At 35.0% G+C, this 23739-nt stretch overlaps 2 protein-coding genes across 5 annotated transcripts; both read left to right on the forward strand.

Annotated features, from left to right (window-relative positions):
* The first annotated feature begins 4886 nt into the window (after positions 1–4886).
* On the forward strand, positions 4887–17235 carry LOC145578806 (uncharacterized). 4 transcript variants are annotated; one of them, XM_081636109.1, is made up of 7 exons: positions 4887–5364; positions 13277–13370; positions 14521–14639; positions 14729–14836; positions 16538–16627; positions 16715–16769; positions 16846–17233. In XM_081636109.1, the coding sequence occupies exons 1-6, from the start codon at positions 5050–5052 to the stop codon at positions 16766–16768; spliced, it is 780 nt and encodes a 259-aa protein (XP_081492235.1). In that variant the 5' UTR covers positions 4887–5049; the 3' UTR covers position 16769; positions 16846–17233. The 4 variants fall into 4 exon arrangements, 3 of the variants coding, with proteins under 3 accessions (XP_081492235.1, XP_081492234.1, XP_081492233.1); XR_014098924.1 differs by having other exon boundaries at positions 16538–16769; positions 16846–17234; XM_081636108.1 differs by having other exon boundaries at positions 16715–17233.
* A 3173-nt stretch (positions 17236–20408) lies between these two features.
* LOC145577709 (uncharacterized) lies at positions 20409–21477 on the forward strand. The gene is made up of 3 exons (XM_081635175.1): positions 20409–20968; positions 21010–21061; positions 21238–21477. The coding sequence occupies exons 1-3, from the start codon at positions 20409–20411 to the stop codon at positions 21475–21477; spliced, it is 852 nt and encodes a 283-aa protein (XP_081491301.1).
* The last annotated feature ends 2262 nt before the right edge of the window (positions 21478–23739 follow it).

The raw sequence follows: 23739 nt of genomic DNA on the forward strand, positions 1-23739 counted from the left end.
AAGATGTGGGTTCGAATCCCACGTAGGCTCATTTGTGTAATGTGGATGCAAGAGTTTGTATGAGTACGTAGAATTAAATTGTAACAAAGTTTCCATAGTCATTAATCATTTCAAGCTAATTTTTCTCTTGTATAACTTAGTGCTAATTTGTTTCCCTTTTTTTTCTTACTATTAAGTAGATCATATGTAAAGAAAATTTTAGAACATAGGTAGAAAAAATTTAGAGTATAAGAATCTGTCATTAAAAAAAAAAAAAAAAAAGGTATAAAAAAAATTTAGAGCTTAGAAAGAAAATTTAGAACATAGAAAATTTTTTAGAACATAAGTAGAAAAAATTTAGAACATAAACAGAAAAAAAAATTAGAACATTTCATAGCAAAATTTAGAACATAAGCTAACAAAAATTTAGAAAATAAGAAAAATAATTTAGAACATAAGTTGAAAAAATAATTCATAACTTAGGAAAAAATTTAGAATATAAGCTGAAAATATAATTTTACATTAGTTTGTAAAAAAACATAAGCCAATTTTTAGTTTGTAAAATATAGCAATAGTTAAATTTATATTTTACCTATCGAGTTATTATAGTTTATTTTTAAGATAATTTTGTTTCCTCTTATTTTTTGTTAGATAGATATTTTTAGAGATAACCTATGTAGGAATCGAACCTACATCTTCTATGCATTTTGCATAGTGCTCTACCTTTGAGCTAATAGGTTTTAACATACGGACTCAAGTAAACATATGCTCTAAAATCTTCTACTTATGTTCTAAATTTTGCCTTATGTTCTAAACCTATATGTTCTAAAATTTTCCCCTATTTTCTAAATTTTTTTTGCCTATGTTCTAAACCTATATGTTCTAAAATTTTCCCTTATGTTCTAAATTTTTTCTACCCATGTTCTAAACCTATACGTTCTAAATTTTTTCTACCTATGTTCTAAATTTTTTCTACCCATGTTCTAAACCTATACGTTCTAAATTTTTTCTACCTATGTTCTAAATTTTTTCTACCCATGTTCTATACCTACATGTTCTAAAAATTTTCTACCTATGTTCTAAACCTATATGTTCTAAATTTTATTCTATGTTCTAATTTTTTTTTTCTTAACTTTTACTTGTTCTTTTCCTTGTGGTTGATATAAATCAATGTATCATATCTTATTATTCAGTCAATTGTTTTATGTATGCAGCACAACTCCACAAATTAGGCAACTCAAATAGCCCCAACAACTAGCTACTTGTTTTGCACTTAACACACCCATTTAACACTCTACAACCCTCCTATATAGCATCTGCACTCGCTGCTCAAAGTGCAGCCACATCAGAGCAAACTTCTTACAGCCTCATACACATTCCAAAATAACCCAATTCGATCAATAGCCACAACATCTACACTATACGTATAGCTCATGAATACACTCGACCCTTACTTAACCAAACTCCCTTGCAAGCCCCTACATATACACAACACAACTATGACTCCTCAATCACACAACAATCCTTGCACAATCCAAATAGAACAACCTGAACCACCCACATGTACAACACATTTCCACCCTCATTATACCGACTGTGCTACAACAAAAACTTCACAAACAAATTTAGAACATAAGCATAATACACCTAAATTTAGAACATAAGTGTAAATGAATCTTTAAAACATAATACATATAAAGATAGAACATAAGCATAATACATACTACTCAAAGTAATGATTTAAAAGCCAATGGTCAAGATTATGTCATTACTAATAATTTAAATTCGTCAAAATTCTTAGCTTCCACATTAGCAGATTCTAATATGTACTCCACTTATACAAAATTATAGTAGTAGGTTTATTAGTTCTAGAAACTTCATCATTTTCTTCTTCACACCTTGAATTCGAAATACAAAAAAAAAAAAAAAAATTGTAAATAAATGCCCTAAAATAAGCAGAAATATATATGAAATTTGTCGAAATTAATAGATTATTACTTACCTTTGCATATGGGAACTTATTTTTGTAGGATTGTGTTGTTCTTCGCCAATTATCATTCGTAATTCACTTTGAATCATTTATTTCAAAATCTAGGGTTTTATTTTTGCGAAAAATCAACTAAAATTGTTCGATGCAGATTTGTTTATCCATTATCATGAATAATATTCATGAAATTGTGCGAAAAAGTGAATAAAGTCGCAGAAATCAAATGGCAAAAATCGCATAAATCAAATCACATACAAAAATTGCAAAAATACAATCGAAAAATCGCAAATTCTACTTGAACATCATGCGAATGTCATCAAATTTGAACAAAATTGAAAAAAAAAAATACCTGATTTGAAAATTCTTCAAAAATTCTATGGAGATTTTTGAGAGTTTGAGGAGAGAGAAATTCATGAACATGAAGAGAGAGAAAGTAAGGGTTGCTTTTTATTTTTTTATTTTTACTGTAGGAAGATAAATTTTGATTTTTAATTTGTTTTAATAGTGACCGCTAATCTCAATCTAATCCTACGATTGACATTGGTTCTTATATAAGGTTGGGTTCTTATATAGAGGTTGGTTCTTACCACATATATATATATATATATATATATATATATATATATATATATATATATATATATATATATATATATATATATATATATATATATATATATATATATATATATATATATATATGTGGTTGTTGATTGCTGTATTTTTCGTTATGGTAAAGTATGTAGAATTGATATTTTTTTTGACAAATTTGGTTTGTAGTATCCAACATTTATGCTGTCTAAATAAACCTATGAAACAAAATTCGAAAGAAGAGGAATGAGTTATTTTTTATAATTAAAACATTATTAGTTGTCGATTATTACAAGGCTGATGGTGCCCTACCATAATACCATTGCTAAAGTCCTAGCTCTGGCGCTGCTAGTTGTCTTGACTCGTGAATAGTAGATTGAGAAAATGAATATGAGGGACCGTATTTAAGAATAAGATCATTTATAGGGAGAAGATAAGAGATTTTCACCCCTAAGTATCACAATTGGGAGCATTTGACTTTGTGACCTTAAAGCTATAAGGTATGTTGTTATGATTGTACTTATAAAGTATTTTCTTCACCCATTGCACAAGTCTTGTTTGGTAATTAGTTTATCTATGTGACTTTGTCTAAAATTATACTATTTGTTGGACTTTATTTAACCTAATTTTGTGTAGATAACCTAAAATTGGTTGAAATAAACGTCTTATGTGTAAAATACGCATTAAATCTATACAAATATACAAAAGTAATCCCAAAATAATTCTTAGATTACACGTGTCAACACCATATTAAAAATTTTCCCCCCAAAACTTTTTTTTTGTCATTTTTTTCATAAGAAAATAAATAATAATTTTATCAAGATTAAAGATAAGATAGAAAATTTAAATTTTAACATACGTAATCCAGTTTTTAATTTGATTGAATAATAAAAAGAAAAAAGTCTATTACGCATTGATAATTCCAGTTACTGACGACTAAATAAATCATTTCATGTTATGCATAAATATTGTATAATCCAACCATGTATTAATTGAAAAACCTGAGCTGGGCATTAACTAGTTAGATCTATTTCTAACAAAAATTTTGCCATAAAAGGTTTTTCATTAAAAAAAGGAAAAATTGCCCGAAAAATTCCACCTTTGGAGCATCCACCCAAAATAATCCCACCTCTGAGTTATTTTTAAATAATCCGACCTTTATACCCAATTCGCTCAAAATGGTCTCAAGTGACTTGCAATCGGTTGAGTAGGTAATTTTTTTTTATTAAGTTTAATTTACACGTGTCACCACGTGATTGTTTAAAAAAATAAGTTTTAATTTTGTTTTTAGAAATGATAATTAGTAATTAACTATTTTTCATTTTTTTCTAAAAAAAAAAAAAAAAAAAACCTAAAATTCAAACCAAACCCTAGCCCCACCGCAACCCAACCATCTCCCCACCCCTACCACCGCTCAGACGAGGTCCAGAGTAGCCATCCCCACCGTGACCCCAACTCCTCGACGCCGTTCGCAGTCGATCTCTCCGGCGACTACCTCTCCTCGGAAAAGGTCCAAGATATTGGTGAGATTGTAAAATCCTCAATCCCTTGGTTAAAAAATCCATTTCCCCTGTAAAAAATGGAAGTGTCGGTCTCCACCCTAATGCGAGCCATCGCCGCCTAATCCCGCACCAAGGTTACGGGTATTACCATTAACGAATACCAGATTACACGAGCAGATGGAGCCGAAATTGAGGCGTGGGGAAGGGGAGGTAGCCGGAAAAAGGACCGCGGAAGGGGAGGGGGCTGGGATCGGGACGAAAAAGGGTGCGTGGGATGGTTTTGTGGCTCGACGGAGCTTCACCTGGTTTTCTAAAAGCTGCCTAGGTTTTCGTGAGGGAGGGGGTTGTTGGTTATGGGGAGGGGGAAGGATGTCCGACGTTGTTGCCGACGCTGTGATTGGGGCAGGGGGTTGTCCTCAGGCGGCAGCTGTTGGGTGGTTTTTTAATTTTTGTTTAAAAAAATCTAACTTTTGTAAAAAAAAATTATTTTATTTTATTTTTATTTTTGTTCCAATCACAGGCCGCCACTTGTCATGTAACTTGTTATAATAGGTTTCATGATCGGTTGGAACCATTTTAAACGGATTGGGTATAAAGGTCGGATTATTTAAAAATAACTCAAAGGTGAGATTATTTTGGGCAAATGCCCCAAAGATAAGATTATTCTGAGCAATTTTTCTAAAAGAAATTTCTTTTACTATAAATCGACATAGAAATTCCCACAGTAACCACATTAAAAATCAAAATTTTCTTCGTATTTATCAAATGACAAAAGAGTAAATAAAATAATAAACCTACAAATATGCCTAATGACATTTTCTTAAAACCGATTTTTGAGACATTCCTCACTCTTGAATATCCCGCATTCTACAATAACAATCTTCTCTCTACAATTCCATAAACTCATCATCTATCAGTACCAATTCCCCTTCGATTTTTGCGCCAATTTTCTCTCACTTAGGGTTTATCCCCAAATTCCCTCCCCAAATCATGGAAACCAGAGACGAAGTAGTGGAAATCGAGAGCTTGGAGAAGGGATTACTATCTTCAGAAGCTACTAAAAATGGCGATTTTACAGTAGAAGAAGACGATTCAACGGTGATTTACACGGCGTCGTTTGATGAAATGGAGGAGAATTTCGTTAAGTATCAAACAGCTCAATGGGTGTTGTATTCTCTGGTGTTGATATTAGCTTGGGGAATTGGGTTATTGATGTTGTTGTATGTTCCTGTTCGAAGATTTATTTTGCGCAAAGATATTCGGTCTCGGAAACTTTATGTCACCCCTGATGCTATTGTTTATAAAGTAAGTCGCTTAATTTGTTATCTTACTTGTGTTTTTCGGGAAATTGAGAGTCGCAAAGGTGTTGATGAAATTCGATTAATTTTACGAGTTAATTAAGATTTTATCCATGATGCTATTGTAACATTTTGTTGTAAGTAAGTCACTTCATTTGCCTTATTTCTTATTTTTTCGGGATGTTGAGAGTCCTCAAGGGTAGATTAGGTTTTACGAGTTAAGCTAGGTGGCATTGTCTTCTATTCAGGGGCGGATCTAGGGGGGGTTCAAGGGGGTTCATTGAACCCACAGATTTTTCGGAAAAAAATTATAAGTTTTAATTTTTTTTTTAAAAAAAAAAAAAGAAAAAAAGGGTTAAAACTAATTTATGTGAGATAAATAATCAAATGTTAAAGCCTGGCACATTGGTAAGGGAGTGATTGTTAGAGCATTGAATCTCCTCCTTAGGTCTTGGGTTCGATTCCTACTGCCCTCATTTTATGTTTTTATTTTTTTTTTGATATTTTTTTCCGAGTTCTTCTGTTCTTTATGAGTTTGTGAGACCTCTTATTCCTCTACTCCTCTTAATTCTTAAATCTTTATTTAATGGTTAATCTCATTTTATGTTTTTTATCTTTCTTTTTTGTAATTTTTTCCGAGTTTTTCCGTTCTTCGTGAGTTTGTGAGACCTCTTATTCCTCTACTCCTCTTAATTCTTAAATCTTTATTTAATGGTTGATTTTATTAAAATTAGTGATAATTAGTTAATTACATACTGATTTTTTTAATTGGTTTTGATATATTGTTGAATACTTGAATTGTTGACAAATTGAATTGTAGAAACTTAGAATTTAAAATTTTTACTTGGTCTTTTAATTGATAATTAGAAGAAGTTTACATTGTTAAATTTGTGTTTATTGGGGGCTTGAGATTTTTTATTTTAATTTTTATGTGTAATATTGATTTTTTGCAATAGAAATATAGATTTATAGAAGTAGTAATGTATTAGCACGCTTTAATTTCAAACTATGAAAACTCGAAAAATGCTTTTGTAGGTGTTTTTTTTTTTTTTTTTGTAAAATCCATCCATTTGTAATTAAAAAAAAATGAACTTATGTATTGAATATTTAGTTAATATATGATCATCATTTTTTAAAAAATTCCGAACCCACAGTTCGGAATTCCTGGATACGCCACTGCTTCTATTAACGCTAGTTTTGGTCCCGTGCAATGCGCGGATTTATAAAGTATAATTTATTATTAATAACAATCTAATATATATATATATATATATATATATATATATATATATATATATATATATATATATATATATATATATATATATATATATATATATATATATATATATATATATATATATATATATATATATATATATATATATATATATATATATATATATATATATAAATATAAAGGAGAGTTTTTCCCAGAGATTTTAGAGAGCCATATAGGATTTTGTTATTTAAAAAAAAAATGGAGCGCCACATATTTATGTGTGCCACGTAGGATGAAATAAAAACAATAAAATGAAAAATTAAAATTATCATACTAATCTAATGATTTATCTAAGTATTTCAAATAAAATATGTTAATCCTTTAAAAATTTATTACTTCTATCCTACCATTATCTTTTTACGGTTCAAAGAACTATACAAAAAAAAAAAATATAATTACAAAAAATCATAATATATGATTATTGTTATCCCAAATATCCAAAATCACGTAAAAAATGTAATATGTATAAAAACAAAAAATAAATAAAAAAAATTATTCATATAGATAATAACTAAAAAAAATGATAAAATTTTAAATTAACAAGATAAATTACCATGGCATATTCATGTGATTGGTGTCGTTAATAAAAACAACATTGATATGGATAACAATTAAAAAGGATTTTATAAAGAATGATAAGATTTATGTAGAGAAGATATGATGTATTGTATTTCCTTATAAATAGACCTTAATTTAATTCACAATACATAGAAAAATATTAATTGTTTCTTTTCATAGTCGGAGATCCCAAGATTCATGGCTACACAAAGTGAAATTTATAATACCTTCGAGGATACAATATTTATAATACCTTCAAGGATGCAATGGTAAATAAAGATACAACTAAGGTTGGAGATGGAAAAAAATTAATCTTGTCACCGTCATTGATCGGAGGCACAAGAAATATGTACCAGAATTACAAAGAAACGATATACTCTACACAGAGAATTCTATTTGAAGCACACATTGGTGTTTTTTTTTTTTTTGTTAATATAATAATAATAATAATAAAATAAATGTCAAAACAAATCTAAAATAATATTAAAAATAAAGCCGTGCAACGCATGGGCTTCACACCTAGTAGTCAATTGAAATAGAGTTAATTAACTTAAATAACTTATATAACATTTTTTTTAAATTTAAATTTATTAATGTCTATCCTTTAAATTCTTATCTGTTACAAAATATATATAAGTAAAATTTATTAAAAGAATGTTAATTTTTTTAATAGAATTTTTTTAAAAAATAAGCATTTTGGAGGGAAAATTTTCATAAAATTATGCCAAGTGTCCCCTTTGATGATTACTTTAGTATATAGTATAGATTTTACCCTGATGCTATTGTTTTTAAAGTATTTTACTTTATCGGGGCGTTTGGCAACCAGGAAAGGAATAACGAGGATAAGAAAGTAGGATAAGGATAGAGAATTAATAGGTGGGATAAAGATAAAAATTATGTTATCCATTGTTTTTTTAAAATTTGGGAATTAAATTGGGATAAGTAGTAAAATTACATAACTATCCTTACTAACATTTCTCCTCTCCCCTCTTCCTTTCCTTTCATTAAGGGTAAAACTGTCTTTTATATTTCAAAATTAATCCCTACACCTTATATCTGTCCCTAGGGCTATTCAATTTCAGATATCCGATCCGATCCGATCGGAGAAATTGCGATCCGAAATTTTCCGATATTCGAATTTTCGGATCGGATAGTCGGGTTTTCGGATCGGGTAGTTAAAATTGTCGGACAAAATCCGATCCGTATGCGATTCGAAAATCCGAAATTTTTTTCGGATATCCGATCCGAAATATCTAAAACCTTAAAAATCGGATCGGATATCTGAAATTTCGGATCGGATTATCGGATCGGATATTTTTGAACACCCCTACGTGCCCCCCTTGTTACAAAAATTGAGGGATAACTCTATTTTTTATCCCTATCCTTTTCATATGGGATAGAACAATTCCCATTAAACAAATAAGGGATTATAGGATACAAGAGATTATTAATCCCTACCCCACCTACAATCCTTACAAACAAACACCCTCTATTTGTTTTATAGCTTATGTTTTTCCGGATATTGGGAGTCGCATAGGGTAGTGATGTTACTGATGTAGATGAAATTCGATTAGATGTACGAGTTAAGCTAGTTGACACTACTTTTGATTTAGACTTCAAATAATTGTTTGAGAAACATTGTTAATGTGTAACAATGCTGTTTAATCACTTCATTTGTAGGATAGTGCATTGAGGTAAGAACTTGTACGCAATTTTGTTTGTTGGGAGAATTAGAGATTATTGCAAGTTCATGGATTCAATTATGTGATACTTAGATGCGGAACTGTACTTATCACTCATGCTATTTTGAAGAATTTGTTGCTTGGTGAGAGTTAAAACTTAAGCGGAGCCGCTAGAGTAGCTTAAGGGTTGGTTTGGTTTACTAGTTTTGGGGACTTAGAATGATTGTTGTGTGGGTGTAGGTGTGTTTCTTCCTCCAGTTTATATGTAAAATTGGTTAATCATAGAATGACAATTAAGACCGAGAAACTAGTATATTTGAGTTTTATAATTAGGATTTTTAGATTATTTTCTTTCTCGATATTATTTAGGCTATCAAAAATTCCTCTCTATATGATGTTGGAGTGAAGTTTATGGGTTCACATCAAGCACGTAGTATGTCTTTTTTAGAAGGCTTTTGGAAAGCCAAGTGGCTACTTATTGAGTTCATATACAGCCTTCCTTGGTCGAAAGGAATGAATTCAACGGAAGCTCGTTGTTCAATACAAGTACATCAAAATGATGTTGCTGAAAAAAAAAAAAACAGATTTTTTTTTTTTATTGAGATGGCAATTAAGATAGGCAGGGGTAAGGGCCTTCCAGGTATCTTGTGGTTGTAGGCTGATATCACCCTGCTATAAGATTAGTTTGCTAGAAGGCACTAATAGAGCATGTAGTAAGAAGAATTTGGTAATCTTCTTGAAGTATTTGGCAGTGTTGTAGATGTGTATTTGAACTAGAAGCAAGGAGAGATTTGATGAGATAGTAGAGAAATCTTAATTGCTGGTTACAATTAGGGCTGACAAAAGCTAACACAACCCGAACCCGACCCGAAAATAGCTGGTTTGGGTTGACCCTAAAACTTAAATGGGTCGACACGAACCCGACCTGAAAATTAAATGGGTTAGGTTAAGGTTGAAAATCTCAACCCGAAAATGACCCATATAACTCGAAAATATTTTCGTAAAAAAAAAAAAAAAAAAAAAATTAAAACGGATTGCATATTTACATTTACCGATTCACTCTTCACTCTTTAGCCCAAGCCCAAACCAAGCCACCTTCTGTTTTTCTCTCTCATATTTCTCATCTTTCTTTCTCATCATTCTGATTTCTGAAAAATTCAAACAATCAATAAATTTTTTTTTTTTTCCTTTTCTCCTTCAAGAGTCCACGTGGTCCTATCCTAAATTACTACTAAATTGTCCGGTCACATCAAATACTAAATTGTCTATACGAACCCAAAAAAGTCAGGTCACAACAAATACTAAATTGACTAATTTTGTTGTGACTTGACAATTTAGTAATAATTTAGGAGAGGACCATGTGGATTCTTGAAGGAGAAAAGGAAAAAAAAAAAAAAACCGTATTGATTGTTTGAATTTTTCAGAAATCAGAATGATGAGAAAGAAAGATGAGAAATATGAGAGAGAAGAACAGCGGCTTAGGGAAAAAGAAGAAATGAGGATTTTAGAGTTTTAGGCTTTAAAAGGTGGCTTGTTTTGTGCTTGGGCCGAAGAGTGAATCAGTAAATGTATATATGCAATCCGTCTTTAATTTTTATTTTTAACGAGAATATTTTCGAGTTACATGGGTCATTTTTGGGTTGAGATTTTCAACCTTAACTAACCTATTTAATTTTCAGGTCGGGTTCGTGTCCTCTTATTTAAGTTTTCGCGATAAAAATCTTAACCCAAACCCGCTATTTTCAAGTCGGGTTCGAGTCAGGTTTTCGGGTTGTGTCCTGCTGACTGTTGTGTGTTTGTAATGTGCTGTTTGGAAAAAATCAGGTTTTTCAAGTCTATTTCAGGTTAAAGAAACTTGATTTAAAAAAACCTGAAAATATCATATTTAGTTTAGGATTTTTAACTCGAAAAAGTTTAATGGATCACGTCGGGTTAGGACACGAATTTAGGTTACCTGAAAAAGATATTGCAATCAGAATTGCTGACCCGAATTTAGATGACCCGAACACGAAACCGACCTGTCCTGATGTGTTTGCCAGCCCTAGTTACAATTAGGACTTTTGGAGTCTTATATCATGCTCAAATTGCTAAATTTGTTGATGAAAAGAATATTGTGTCTTGGGCCGTCATTTGAATCACTATTGTGTGCGCGTGTGTATTTTTTCCTTCTATTTATACAAGTATAACACTCTCTTTGTCCTCAATTATTGTTCACTTAGGCTTTTGCATGCATATATATATATATATATATATATATAGATAGATAGATAGATAGATAGAGAGAGAGAGAGAGAGAGAGAGAGAGAGAGAGAGAGATTAAACGGATTGGTAAGGTAAAGATTCCATTTAAGGTAACGGGATTATTGGAAGGAGGGAGTATTTAACACTTATTGTATTTGTTGATGTCTATGAAATACCAATAATCTTGAAACCTGTATCTTCCTAAAAATTTATTTTTCAATTATTTACACTTAGTTTGGCACTACCTTCATGATTTTCTGGTTTCGGTGGGGTCTTGTATTCATGTTTATTATAGGTAGCTTTGTATTTTTTGTCTAATTGCAATATAATAATCTCTTATTGCTCCAACTTCTTTTTTTTTTTTTTTTTTTTTTTTTGTCATTCTATGTTTTGGCATGGCTTAAAGTAAACCGGGCATCTAGGCTTAAAGTTTGTGAGAAGTATGTTAGCAGTAGAGTGCTGAATTCAAAAATAAATGGAAAATTCTCTTTGGTGAACTCCAACTTTTTAATTTTCTAAGTGATAAATTTTTTAAAATTTTATTATCAATGGTAAACCTACATTTTTTATACTAAGTCAACTATAACATTAATGATAAAATTTAACTAGATATTTAACCATAGTTAGTTAGTTTTTTTTTTTTTTTTTTCTTTTTAAGGAAATTTTGACTTTTACCACAAAAAAAAAAAAAATCAAAATTTTTTTTTTGCACCAAAATTTCTAAAATTTTTATTTTACCACAAAAAAATTCAAAAAATTGTTTTTTACCACCTAACGTCGTGCGCAAAACATGTTCTTCATAGGTTTCGGGGGGCATTTTGGGCTTCGGGTCCAATTTGAGGTCAGAATTGACAAAAAAAATGATCGGGAATGCCTCATTTTGTGTGTTTCACGCAAATCGAGGTATTTTTTTGTCAATTTTGACTTCAAATTGGTTCCAAAGGCCCAAAATGCCCCTCAAAAACCCTGAAAGACCATGTGTTTGACATGAAAATCGAAGAATTTAAAAAATTCTGTTAGGTTATTGACGACTGGTGATAAAAAACAATTTTTAATTTTTTATTTGGTGGTAAAATAAAAGTTTTAGAAGTTTTGGTGGTAAAAAACAATTTTTTGATTTTTTTCTTGGTGGTAAAAGTCAAAAAATCCTTTATTTTAGAAATATTTTTTATAAAACCCAAAAAAAAAAAAAAAAAAAACCTAGCTACCAGCACCACTGCCGGCGGCCAACCCCCAGCCGGCAACATCTGCCTCTCCACTTCCAGCCGGTGATGCCTAACCTCCCTCACATGAGGTCGACGATGCCCCGCACCTCCTCTCTTTCCCATTTCCCCCACCTCCTCCCCGCCAAGCCGTAATCACACCCCAAACCATCACGAAAACCAGCACCCGTCCCCACGAACCCCCTCCTCTGTGAGCCAACCACGGAAACCCTAAAACCCGCCCAAAACCACTAGAAAACCAAAACCCGTTTGGGTTTGATTTCGAAACCTTAAACGGGTTTGGGTATTTCCTGGTGTTTTGCGGTGGTTTTAAGGGATTCCGGGTCGGCGAATTAGGGAAGAGGGTTGACGGGGAGGTTTGCTGGTTTTCGGGGTGGTTTGGAGTGGGGGTGTGGTCGGTAGTAGGCAGTGAGGGAAATGGGAGGTGGTGGGGGTTCGAAATTGGGAGAAAGAGAGGAAGTGGGGGATCGAAGGCCGGCGCACCGGCAAAGGTGGAGTTGGGTGCCGGCATTGGTGGGGGAGGGGTGGCTGGTGGCCGCCGGCAAGGGAGGGGCTGCTAGTGGCTAAGTTGGGTGGGGGAGGGTTTTTTTTTTTGAAAAATATTTTTATAATAATTTAATTATTAAAAAAATAAAAAACTAACTATAGTTAAGGATTTTTATTAAAATAACACTTATCAATGGTAATTAATAATTTAGGTTCACCATTGATAATAAAATTTTAAACATTTTACCACTTAGACAATTAAAAAGTTGGAGTTCATCAGAGAGAATTTTCCAAAACAAATCTCTCCTATTGTATTTGCAGTGAAGAGTCGGATTAGAAATTTATAATCAGTTTAACCATAGCTATCAGTTGGATATATTTCATTTTTAGTGCAGGTCACATTTCACTTTCTAAAGACCATGTTGATATATTTCATTCTTAGTGCAGGTCACAAGGCCAGTAGCGTTCCCTTGTTTTGGTGTTTTACAAAAGGAAAAATATGTGTTGTTGCCCTCAGTAGCAGATATTGTAATTGAGCAAGGTACAAGTAGTTCTAATATAGTTTGATCTTTGATTATATTGATGGCAGTCATGGCACTACTCACCCTCTCTATTAGATATGCAGTTGTCGTTTTTTCTTCTTTATGTGAAGATGAGGTGTTCTTAATTTGTGTTTTATATGACACATTTTAATTTCAGGCCGTTTCAAAATATTAGATTAAGAAAAGGGAGGTGTCTAAACTCTGAAGTGTATGCTGAATTTTTACTTGCAAGGATGACTCATTCTACTAAGCTTGAGAGATTGGACGAGAGGGGCAAGGGGCATTTATTGATTCAAGGCATACCTGCTCTGTATTATATGTATTGGGAAAAGGTTATTGAGATCATTTTGATGTACCAGTTTTTGGGTGAATTAGTGCCACTGTGCCAGTAAAATCCTACTCAAGTTGAATGAAGTATGAACAAGCTTTTTAATTAATTTGTGGTTGGCAGCATGATCCAAGATTTATTTCCTGTTGTCAACCAAGTTCCTCTTCTTCCATGGCCCCTGCATGTGCTATATGCTCCTGTAAGCCAATTTTGTTTATCCCTCTATCCGAGCCCTCTTTGGTCTCCCTTTTCTTATTCTAAGATTTCTATGAATCAATTTCTCTGCTTTCCTTATTGGCGCATCTTCTGGTTTTCACCTCATATGTCCAAATCAACGTTGTCAGTTCTCCCTTATTTTATCATCAATGTATGCAATTTCAACTTTCCCCATACCATCTTCTTTCCTAATTCTGTCCCTTAAGGTTTTCCCATACATCCGTCCATCCCAACATACACTGATACACGTCTCTGCTAATAATCCAATTCATATGATCCTTCATAGATGCCCACCATTCTAACCATTTAGCGTCGCTGGTCTAATAGTCATCCCATAGAAAGAAATTTCCCTTTATCCTCTAAGGTATACTATAGTCATACAGTAGCCATCCTTTAAAATAAGCTTGTATGACTAATATTTGGGTTAATTATTGTTAACCGTGGGTCAGCTTAAAAAAATCATATTGGTTTGCTCGATTAGTGTGACAGGCCCCTTTTCTTCTTCTTCTTCTTCCCTTTTTTGTTTTTTGTTTCTTTTTCTTTTTGTCTGTAATTCTGCATTTATAAAGTCTTGTCTCATCTAAAATTTTTCTTGTTGCTATCAGGGTATTTGCAGTCCTTTTTTGGTGTTCACTCTGTTCGAATTGAAAATGCTGGTGTGAGAAGACCGCCTAGCGATGATCTTCAGATTCAAGGTATAACAAATCCAAGTGCCTTCCGTAAGGTAAATATTTTTCCAATTAAGATTGCACTTGGTAACAAGAAGCTCGATGATTTGATTTCCCTGTAGTCTAATTAATATCTCTTTTCCAGGCTGTTCTTACGCACCTCTCAATTGTGAGGACTGAGGCTTCCTCTACACAAGTACCTGTAATTGAAGGTCCTCAAACTTGTATAGGTGGCCATCCACAAGTTGTTGGGGTATGCCAAATTATGTCTGAATTATGCTTGCTGGCTAAATGTCCGGTGTTCCATTGTTGTACCCAAAGATAGCATAATTATTATAATGAACTTTTAGGCCTGCTTTAGATGAAGTTATAATCTTTGAGTAAACTTGCCTCCTAAAATTTCCTAATGTAGGAGTGTCTTGTCAAGAAAATTAGTTATTAAGCTAATAGAATTACCATATTCAATTACTAAGTGCTGTTGTTTAGGTTGCTCTCACCATGGCCTGATTTAGCTTTGGCAAGGGTTGGCATGACCTCAAAGCTTTACATGTGGGAAAAGAGAGTTGAAGGGGAATGGTTGGGGGGTGAAGACTGAGGGAGAAGGCCAATTTCATACACTGCCCTATGCTATCCTCTTCCCAACTCAAAAAGTTTTCACGTTCTACCTCTTATTGAATTTGGTTTGAACAATTTAAGCCACCATTTCCAAAATTTAATTTCAAATCAATGAATTTATCCTAAGAAATACTTTACTAATTTGGCCTGTAATGCTTGCACTAAACATTTTGGCATGTTGTATTGACTGTATCCACACAACATCAGTTGATTACAAGACGGATCTATTCTAAACCACCTTTTGGCCACCTATTAACTAGCTGAAGGAAATACTTTCCAAGACGTAGTGTACCGTGACAAAATTCTATCTGACATTTGGATTGCCCATTCACGAGAAATTAGTCTGAGAATTTTGGATTTCTGGTCTTGCAGTTGTAAAAGGGGGCAGGTGTTGCTATCATGATAACCTCAAGACAAGCTTGCTACATAAAATGATAGAAACTTCTTCCGTATTTATTTTTAGTACTATTAATATTTGTGTTTTTATTTAAACTAGGGGAAGGTCAAATTAAGTGAAGCTTTTGTCTCTTATTGCTTAAGTTGGTACTTCAAGTGCTAGATTGTTCCAAACCCTAGCTTAATAATTGTCCATCTATCCAAAGTCTGTGGTGTAATGTTTCACTTTTCTAGTTTCTTTTGATTAGCTATGCCTATCCCTTGGGGATGAAGGGGTTCACCACTTCAGATTGAGGTTTGAAATAATATGTTCTTTTTTGTTTATTAGTTTTAGTGTTATGTGTCAATGTCTCTCTTCTAAACTCATTCATGAATGTGTCCTTGTATATTTAAGTTAATAATTTTCCTCACCAAATTTTTTGATCCATAATCGAGCTTGGTACCAAATCCAAGTTTAAGTATCACATAAGCACATAATCAAGCCCAACCATGGGATAACTGGCTCCACCAAAGGGGTTCTTTGTTTGTTTGCTAGAAAAGTTTTTGGTCTAGACTTCACCTTTGTTTACACAATTAGGTTATACAGCAATAGATAGATAAATAGGAGGTGGTTGATCTTCTAGCTATTTCTGTTTTCTTTCTTCCTTCAGGGGATTTTTTTTATCTTTTTTTTCTTTCTTATGCAAAGATCAGTATTTTTATCCCGTGGGAAAACAAATGAGTGGGAAATTAGAGAAGCTCTTCCCTTCATAATGTTCCCTGCCTAGCTACTTAATCTTCAAACCTTATCAACTCAGATAATTGTTAATTTTTATTTTAAATTTAGCTGCAAATGTTACCATCAAAATGGTTTTGAGCTGTTCAAGTGTTGAGCTGCTTCCCTCTTTTTATAGTCCCCCTAGTGTTCAAAATAAAAATTTCTGTATCTGGAACCTGGTTGCAGATGTCTCCTTCACAATCTAAACATGATGCCATTCCTCCTAATGAGCTGGGACTTCTACAAAAACTAGAGGAGGTTGGGACTTCTATCAAGGTAGGATATGCGAGGTCATTTTATGTTTCTGAGTTCTACCTGTTGGCATGGTTTTAATTGGGTTTTTCTGTTTGTTGTTTGGTCAAGAGAGTTCAAAATTTTATCGAGCTGCAGTATTCTCAAGCAGAAACTTCAGATTGAGGTAAGACGACTTAAATCGGAAACTAGATCTGAGTACTACTATGTTCTTGAACTGAAGTAAGTTTTTTCGTTTTCAGAGATCCTTGGCATGCTTGTCTTCCATATTAAATTTCAAGTTATCATTACTGGAAATTTACTACCTACTTGCTGAGGAATGGTTTCTGATTTCTTCTTCATAACTTGGGAGCAACTTGCGTACAGAATAGGGTGTAAATACAACCTTTCTCTCGATTCTACATTGATTCCTTTTCCACCTTTTTTTTTTTTTTTTTTTTTTTTTTTTTTTTTTTTATAATTTGGAAGGGGGGGTGTGAAGGGTAAAGGTGAAGAAAGGCAACAGTGTGATCACCCTGCTGATTATTTTATCTGTTTATTCTACTAATTGACTATACCTAATTCTCTAGAATATTCTAAAATGATATGAACATTCTTCTTGCAAGAAACAAAGAGAGATATTTTCAAGGTTCCTTTTTTGCTAACTTGGTAATACAGATTCTTCTTCACAAAAAAAAAAAAAAAAAAAAAAAAAAAAAAAAAAAAAAAACTATTGGTAAATATATTTAGTTTTAATTCTAGTGCTTATTTTTTCCAGTTATAGGAAGTTCGAAGATTATATGCTTTTGTAATAGCGTTTCTGAATATATATAGTTTTGATTTTAGTGCTTAATATAACCAGTTATAGGAAAGCTTGAAGATTATCTATACTTTTGTAAGGGCATTTCTGTAAACTAGGAAAAAAATACTTTGAAGAGAACCTGTGATGCTCGGACTCACCAGGTAACCTTATGGCTTATGATGACATAACAGGACCCATCTATGGACGTTGTATATGGTTCTGAATCGGGGGATAGAACTCATTGTCCGTCCCCTATTGAAGAATGAAATTATACTTCTTTCTTTGCAATAACAAAGCAGCCTCATCAGTCATCCATCTCTTTGCCACAGGCATCAGTACTGGCACAGTGCCCCAACCTTTTCAAATTTAATTAGAGTTTACATTTGAAAGTCCTAGTTTAATAAGTAAGAACAAATAAAAGCTTTACGGATTTTGATCCTTGCTAGTGGCTAAAGGAGGAAATCTATATTTCTTGCTGACAAATTAAAAGGACCTTGACAGATGAGAAGCAGATTGAAGATGTTAACACGAAAGAAATAGAACAGGGGCTATGTTGTGTATGTTGTAATTCGCCAAAGAAGCCAAGAGAGGAGAGGTTAAATAATCAAAGTATTACAGAGTGGTTCATCATTAGGATTTCGACCCTTGTTGCTATAATGTATTTGCTACTTCATTCTCTCCCAATCCGTGGTCTATCTTTACCTGCTCCAATCTGGTTCTTGATTCCCTGAAACTGGATTTAATTGTTAGCCGTGTCATTGTTTTTGGTAGAATTGCTTCCAAGAAAATTAGCCACTTTCAAACAATCAGTACAGCTCTGCTCTTTAGGCTGAGTTGGTAGTCTTGGTATTGATCTTCCTTTGAAAACTAAATGTTTAATTGTCAGAACTCTATCTCTGAAGCCACCTGAATACCTGTGATATAAGTAATGTGTGAAAGGCCTGATGCTCGGAGTCATCTGCAATACCTGAGTATGCTGAAGCCTCTAGGAAGCATGGTTGGTGCAGATCACGAGCAGAAGCCATCAGTGGAACATTATTACATTGTGTTGGCAACATACATCGTATGATTATTCCAGATCATTGGAGCAAACTAATTGTCAAGGGTGATAGGTTACGAAGCAAGGTAACAGGCCACTTCTCATATGAAGTACAGAGTGTGTTATATAATATGCATCAGAATTGCGTTGGATGCTTGTATAACATCACCTTTGTTTTGAATAACAAGTACCACTATGGCTACGTCTCTTACATTTTTCTAATGTGTAATGTTTACATGTTTATTTCTTTGTTTGGACATAGTTTGAAAGGAGTTGCATTGGAATCTTGCTTAAGCACTGTACATTAACATATGGAGCCTGTAACATGGGTATTCGAACATATAAAGGCATAAAGCTGCAAGGGGTCAGCCTAGGCCTTTGATCACATATGCTAGAAGGAAGCCCAAGAAGAATTCCCCAGCAACTTGATGCTGAGTTGGAAGAATTCTGTTATGAGTTTGTTATGGGGTTTAAGGTAATGTGGTAATTTTGGGAAATAAGTTTGTTATTCCTCAAGAAAACCTACCCTTAAAAACTTTTTTTCCCTCTAGGGTTCTCTCTTGGGAGGGTTTCTTCTAGCTTTTGCTAGTCTTTTTCTTCTTCTCGAAGTTTTTTTTGCTTTAGTTCCTCTCTCCTGTTTCTGTAGCCTTGATTCTGGTGGTGACAATGAGTTCGATCGATGATTTGAACATGCTTCGTGACCTAAACAAGGAGAAAGAAGAGATCGATTGGACGGAGGATGGGGGAGGAGACGAGGAAGCGCAAATCGAATTGGCTATCGTGGGAAAAATCCATACACCCCGCAATGTCAATGCGAATGCGCTTATAAACACAATGAAGAGAGTATGGAACCCTAAGCATGGTTTCGAGGCGAACATTATCGGGGAAAAAACTTTCTTCTTCCAATTTCATCATTGGAAGGATAAACAATTTGTTATGGAGTCTCAACCATGGCATTTCGACCATCATGTATTAATTTTTGATGATGTGAAAGGTAATTCGAAACCCTCAGAAATCCCTCTGCATCTTGTGCCTTTTTGGATTCGTGTGTATGATCTTCCTTTTAAAGGACGAAATAATGAGGACAATGCTAGAAGAATAGGTGATAAAATTGGATCATTCTTGAGTATGGACAAAACTGATGCGATAGGAATTAACAAATCGCTGCATATTCGTGTTAATGTGGATGTTAATAAACCTCTTATGAAGATGGTTGAACTAAGAACTGGTAGCGGTGTGATTGAGGTTCCTATAAAATATGAGAAACTTCCTGTTTTCTGTTATGTATGTGGTCTTCTAGGCCAGGGTGAGAAAGACTGTGATGATAACGTAATTGCAAGGAGGTTTAATGAAAAACTTAAGAGTTTCTACTCCTTGGAAAGCTGCTAAGAGTGATGTTGAAAATGATGATGGTGACCTCAGCAATGCAGTGAGGAGACTTTTCATAACAAAAAAGACTTTTCAAGAAGGGGCAGAATGTGAGAAGCAGAAGTCAACTAATAATGCGTTCTTGAACATTGAGAATGTTCCAAGGGTGGAGAGTGGTGTGACAGACAAGGATGATAATGTGATCTATTTGACTGCCTTAGAGGATGACAGAGTAGTGAAGAAGGGGTTAGGGGATGAATTTGCAGTGAGTAAGACAAGCAGCCTGGGTTTAATGAAGATGGGAGTGATATTTTTAATGGAAAGGGGTGTCATGAGGATCAAATATCATGCGCACCTGATAATGCAAGAGGTAAAGGTGGTAAGAGACAATGGAAGAGAAAGTATAGGGAAGGAGGGGGAGAGAATTCAGGGGGAAAAGCCCTGAGTGAGAGTGGAAAGAGGGGAAGGGAGGAAGAGGGGGAGGAAGAGCAGGAGCAGCACATAAGTAAGAAAATAATTTATACAACTTTTGTGAGTGGTGTGGGGCCAATGGCGGAGGTTGGTACTGACCAACCCCGCCGTACCCAATGAATATATTAGCTTGGAACTGCCGGGGAATGGGCAATCCTCGGTCAGTTCGTGAACTCCGGAAGCGGAGTCGTAAGCATTGCCCGGGTTTAGTTTTTTTATCTGAGACAATGATGGCAGCTGGAGAGATGGAGAATCTGAAGGGTACTCTTGGATTCCACGGTGCGTTTGGTGTGTCTAGCAGGGGGAATTCTGGTGGTCTTTGTATTTATTGGCGGGAAGAGGTTGACTTTAGATTAATTTCTTTCTCTAACCACCATATCTGTGGTGATGTTTGGAGTGAGGGGAGAGCAAGCTGGCGCTTTGCAGGGGTCTATGGCTGGCCAAAAACCGAAGAAAAGCACCATACTTGGAGGCTAATCAAGCAGCTTTGTGACACGTCTTTACCGATTCTTTTTGGAGGAGACTTTAATGAGATTTTGTCTTATGATGAGAGGGAGGGAAGGGCGGAGGGAGTGAGAAGAGAAATAGAAAATTTTAGAGAAGTGATGGACGATTGTAGGCTGCGGGATTTAGGCTTCTCTGGTGACTGGTATACTTGGGAAAGAGGAAGAACTCCAGCAACCCGTGTGAGAGAACGCCTTGATAGGTTTCTTGGGTCTGCATTATGGTGCACTATCTTTCGAGAAGCGAGGGTGGAACATCAACTGAGGTTCAAGTCAGATCACTCTCCGATTCTCCTGTATTGCCACCCCGGCAAAAAAGAAAATTAAAAAGAAAAAGAAGGAGTATAAATTCGAAACTTGCTGGCTTCTTGAGCAGGGGTGTGAAGAGGAGGTGAGGGCTGCTTGGGATGGTGCGGAAAGGGGGAATTTGCTGGCAAAAATTGCTCTTGTTAGCAGGCATCTTGAGAAGTAGGGAGGTGATCGGTGTAATGATGTGAGAAAGCAGGTGGCGAATGCAGAGTTTGCTTTAAAAGAAGTTCAGAGCCGCCCAAGCACCATTGAGAATTGTGAAGAAAGTGCGAGACTTGAGAAGCTTCTTGATGAGTTGAATGATAAAAGTGAGGCTTACTGGCACTTAAGATCGAGGGTCGCTGAAGTTAGAGATGGTGACAGAAATACTTCGTACTTCCATCACAAAGCGTCGCAGCGGTAGAGGAAAAATACAATCAAGGGGATGCGTGATGATTATGGAGTTTGGCATGATGATGATGATGATTTCTTGGGCATTATAAGTGGGTATTTTAGTGGAATTTTCTCATCTAAAAACCCCACGCCTCATGACATTGATCCAGTGCTCAATGGTGTACACAAGGCTGTGACTGCCGACATGAATACTGCTTTGACACGCCCCTACACAAAGGATGAAGTCCATGTAGCTCTAAAGCATATGCATCCGAGCAAAGCTCCTGGGCCAGATGGAATGCATGCCGTCTTTTATCAACGATTCTGGCATATTGTTGGGGATGAGGTAGCTAGCTTTGTTTGTGGTGTTTTGAATGGTAATGCTCTCCCTTCCCATATTAACAGAACTAATATTGCCTTAATCCCAAAGATTAGAGATCTCCAAGTTCCGGCTGATTTTCGTCCCATTAGTTTGTGCAATGTGATCTATAAACTCATCTCTAAGTGCTTGGTGTTGAGATTGAAAGATGTTCTTTGTGATATCATTTCGGAAAATCAAAGTGCTTTCGTGCCGGGGAGACTTATTACTGATAATGCTTTGGTTGCTATGGAATTGTTTCACTCTATGAAGACCCGGAGTAAGGGGCGTAAGGGTTTCATGGCCATGAAACTTGATATGAGCAAAGCCTATGACAGAGTGGAGTGGGCTTCCTAAGGCAACTCTTGTTAAAAATGGGGTTCGATGGTCGTTGGGTGAATATGGTGATGTCTTTGGTGACCTCGGTGAACTATTCTTTTATTATTAATGGTGAGGTAGGGGGCTTCGTTGTCCCTTCCCGGGGCCTACGACAGGGTGATCCCCTTTCCCCGTACCTCTTCATTATTGTTGCTGACGCTTTCTCCCACATGATTCAGAATAAAGTGAGGGAGGGTAAGTTACATGGTGCGAAGGCTAGTAGGAACGGGCCGGGGGTGTCTCATCTTCTTTTTGCAGATGATAGTCTCCTTTTTACAAGGGAAAATCGAATGGAGTGCTCAATCATCGTTGATATACTCAACCAGTATGAAGCGGCTTCGGGGCAAAAAAATCAATTATGATAAATCGGAGGTGTCCTTTAGTGGAGGAGTTCGGGAAGAGCAAAGAGTAGAGATTTTGAGTATCCTTAATATGAGACATGTGGACCATCATGAAAAATATCTAGGGATTCCTAATATTTTGGGGAGATCGAAGAAAGTAGTGTTTGAAGCCCTTCTTGACAGGATTTGGAAGAAGCTGCAAGGTTGGAAAGAAAAGCTACTCTCTCAGGCCGGGAAGGAAATTTTGTTGAAAGCGGTTATTCAAGCCATACCAACATACTTGATGGGGGTTTACAAATTTCCGGCTGAAATTATTCATAAAATCCATTCGGCAATGGCTAAGTTTTGGTGGGGTAATAGTGAAGCGAAGAGAAGAATTCATTGGAAGAGTTGGGATTCTCTATGCACTCTTAAATGCCTTGGCGGGATGGGTTTTCGTGATTTATCGATTTTCAATGATGCACTTATTGGGAGACAAGCTTGGAGATTAGCTACGAACACAAATTGCTTGTTGAGCCGGGTAATGAAGGCAAAGTACTATTCTAATTGTGATTTCCTAGAGTCATATTTGGGGAGTGGGGGCAGTTTCTCATGGCGTAGTATATGGGGATCCAAAGCCCTTGTGAAGGAGGGGTTGTTGTGGAGGGTGGGGAATGGTGAGAGTATCAACATTTGGACAGATTCGTGGCTAGCTGATGATGACAGCAGATTTGCTACAAGCGTTCAATCTGATACTATTTCCAAGGTCAGTCATTTGATTAATTTTGAGACCATGGAATGGGATTTGGAAGTGGTGAGAGCTAACTTCAACGAACGAGATTTCAGATGCATTTTATCCATACCGTTGAAGGAGACAGAGTTAACAGACAAAATGTCCTGGGCTTTCTCGAAGAACGGGGATTATTCTGTAAAATCTGCTTATTTGATTGGCAAAGGCTGCAATTTTGATCAATTCCACAGTGCTTGGGTGGACATTTGGAAAATGAATGTGAGGCCAAAAGCTAGGAACTTCTTGTGGCGTTTTTGCATAGAAACACTTCCTGTAAGGAGCTTGCTGCACTATAGACATTTGACAGAAATTGTTACATGCCCCTGGTGTGAAAAGGAGACAGAAACCTGGAAGCATGCCTTCTTCGAGTGTGACAAAGTGCAAAGCCTATGGACTGATCTGAGCTGCGAAGAATTGAGGAATATGAACAGCATGGATTCAGCTTGC

This window comes from Chenopodium album, chromosome 14 (genome assembly GCF_948465745.1).
Source record: "Chenopodium album chromosome 14, dcCheAlbu1.1, whole genome shotgun sequence".
Taxonomy (NCBI): domain Eukaryota; kingdom Viridiplantae; phylum Streptophyta; class Magnoliopsida; order Caryophyllales; family Amaranthaceae; genus Chenopodium; species Chenopodium album.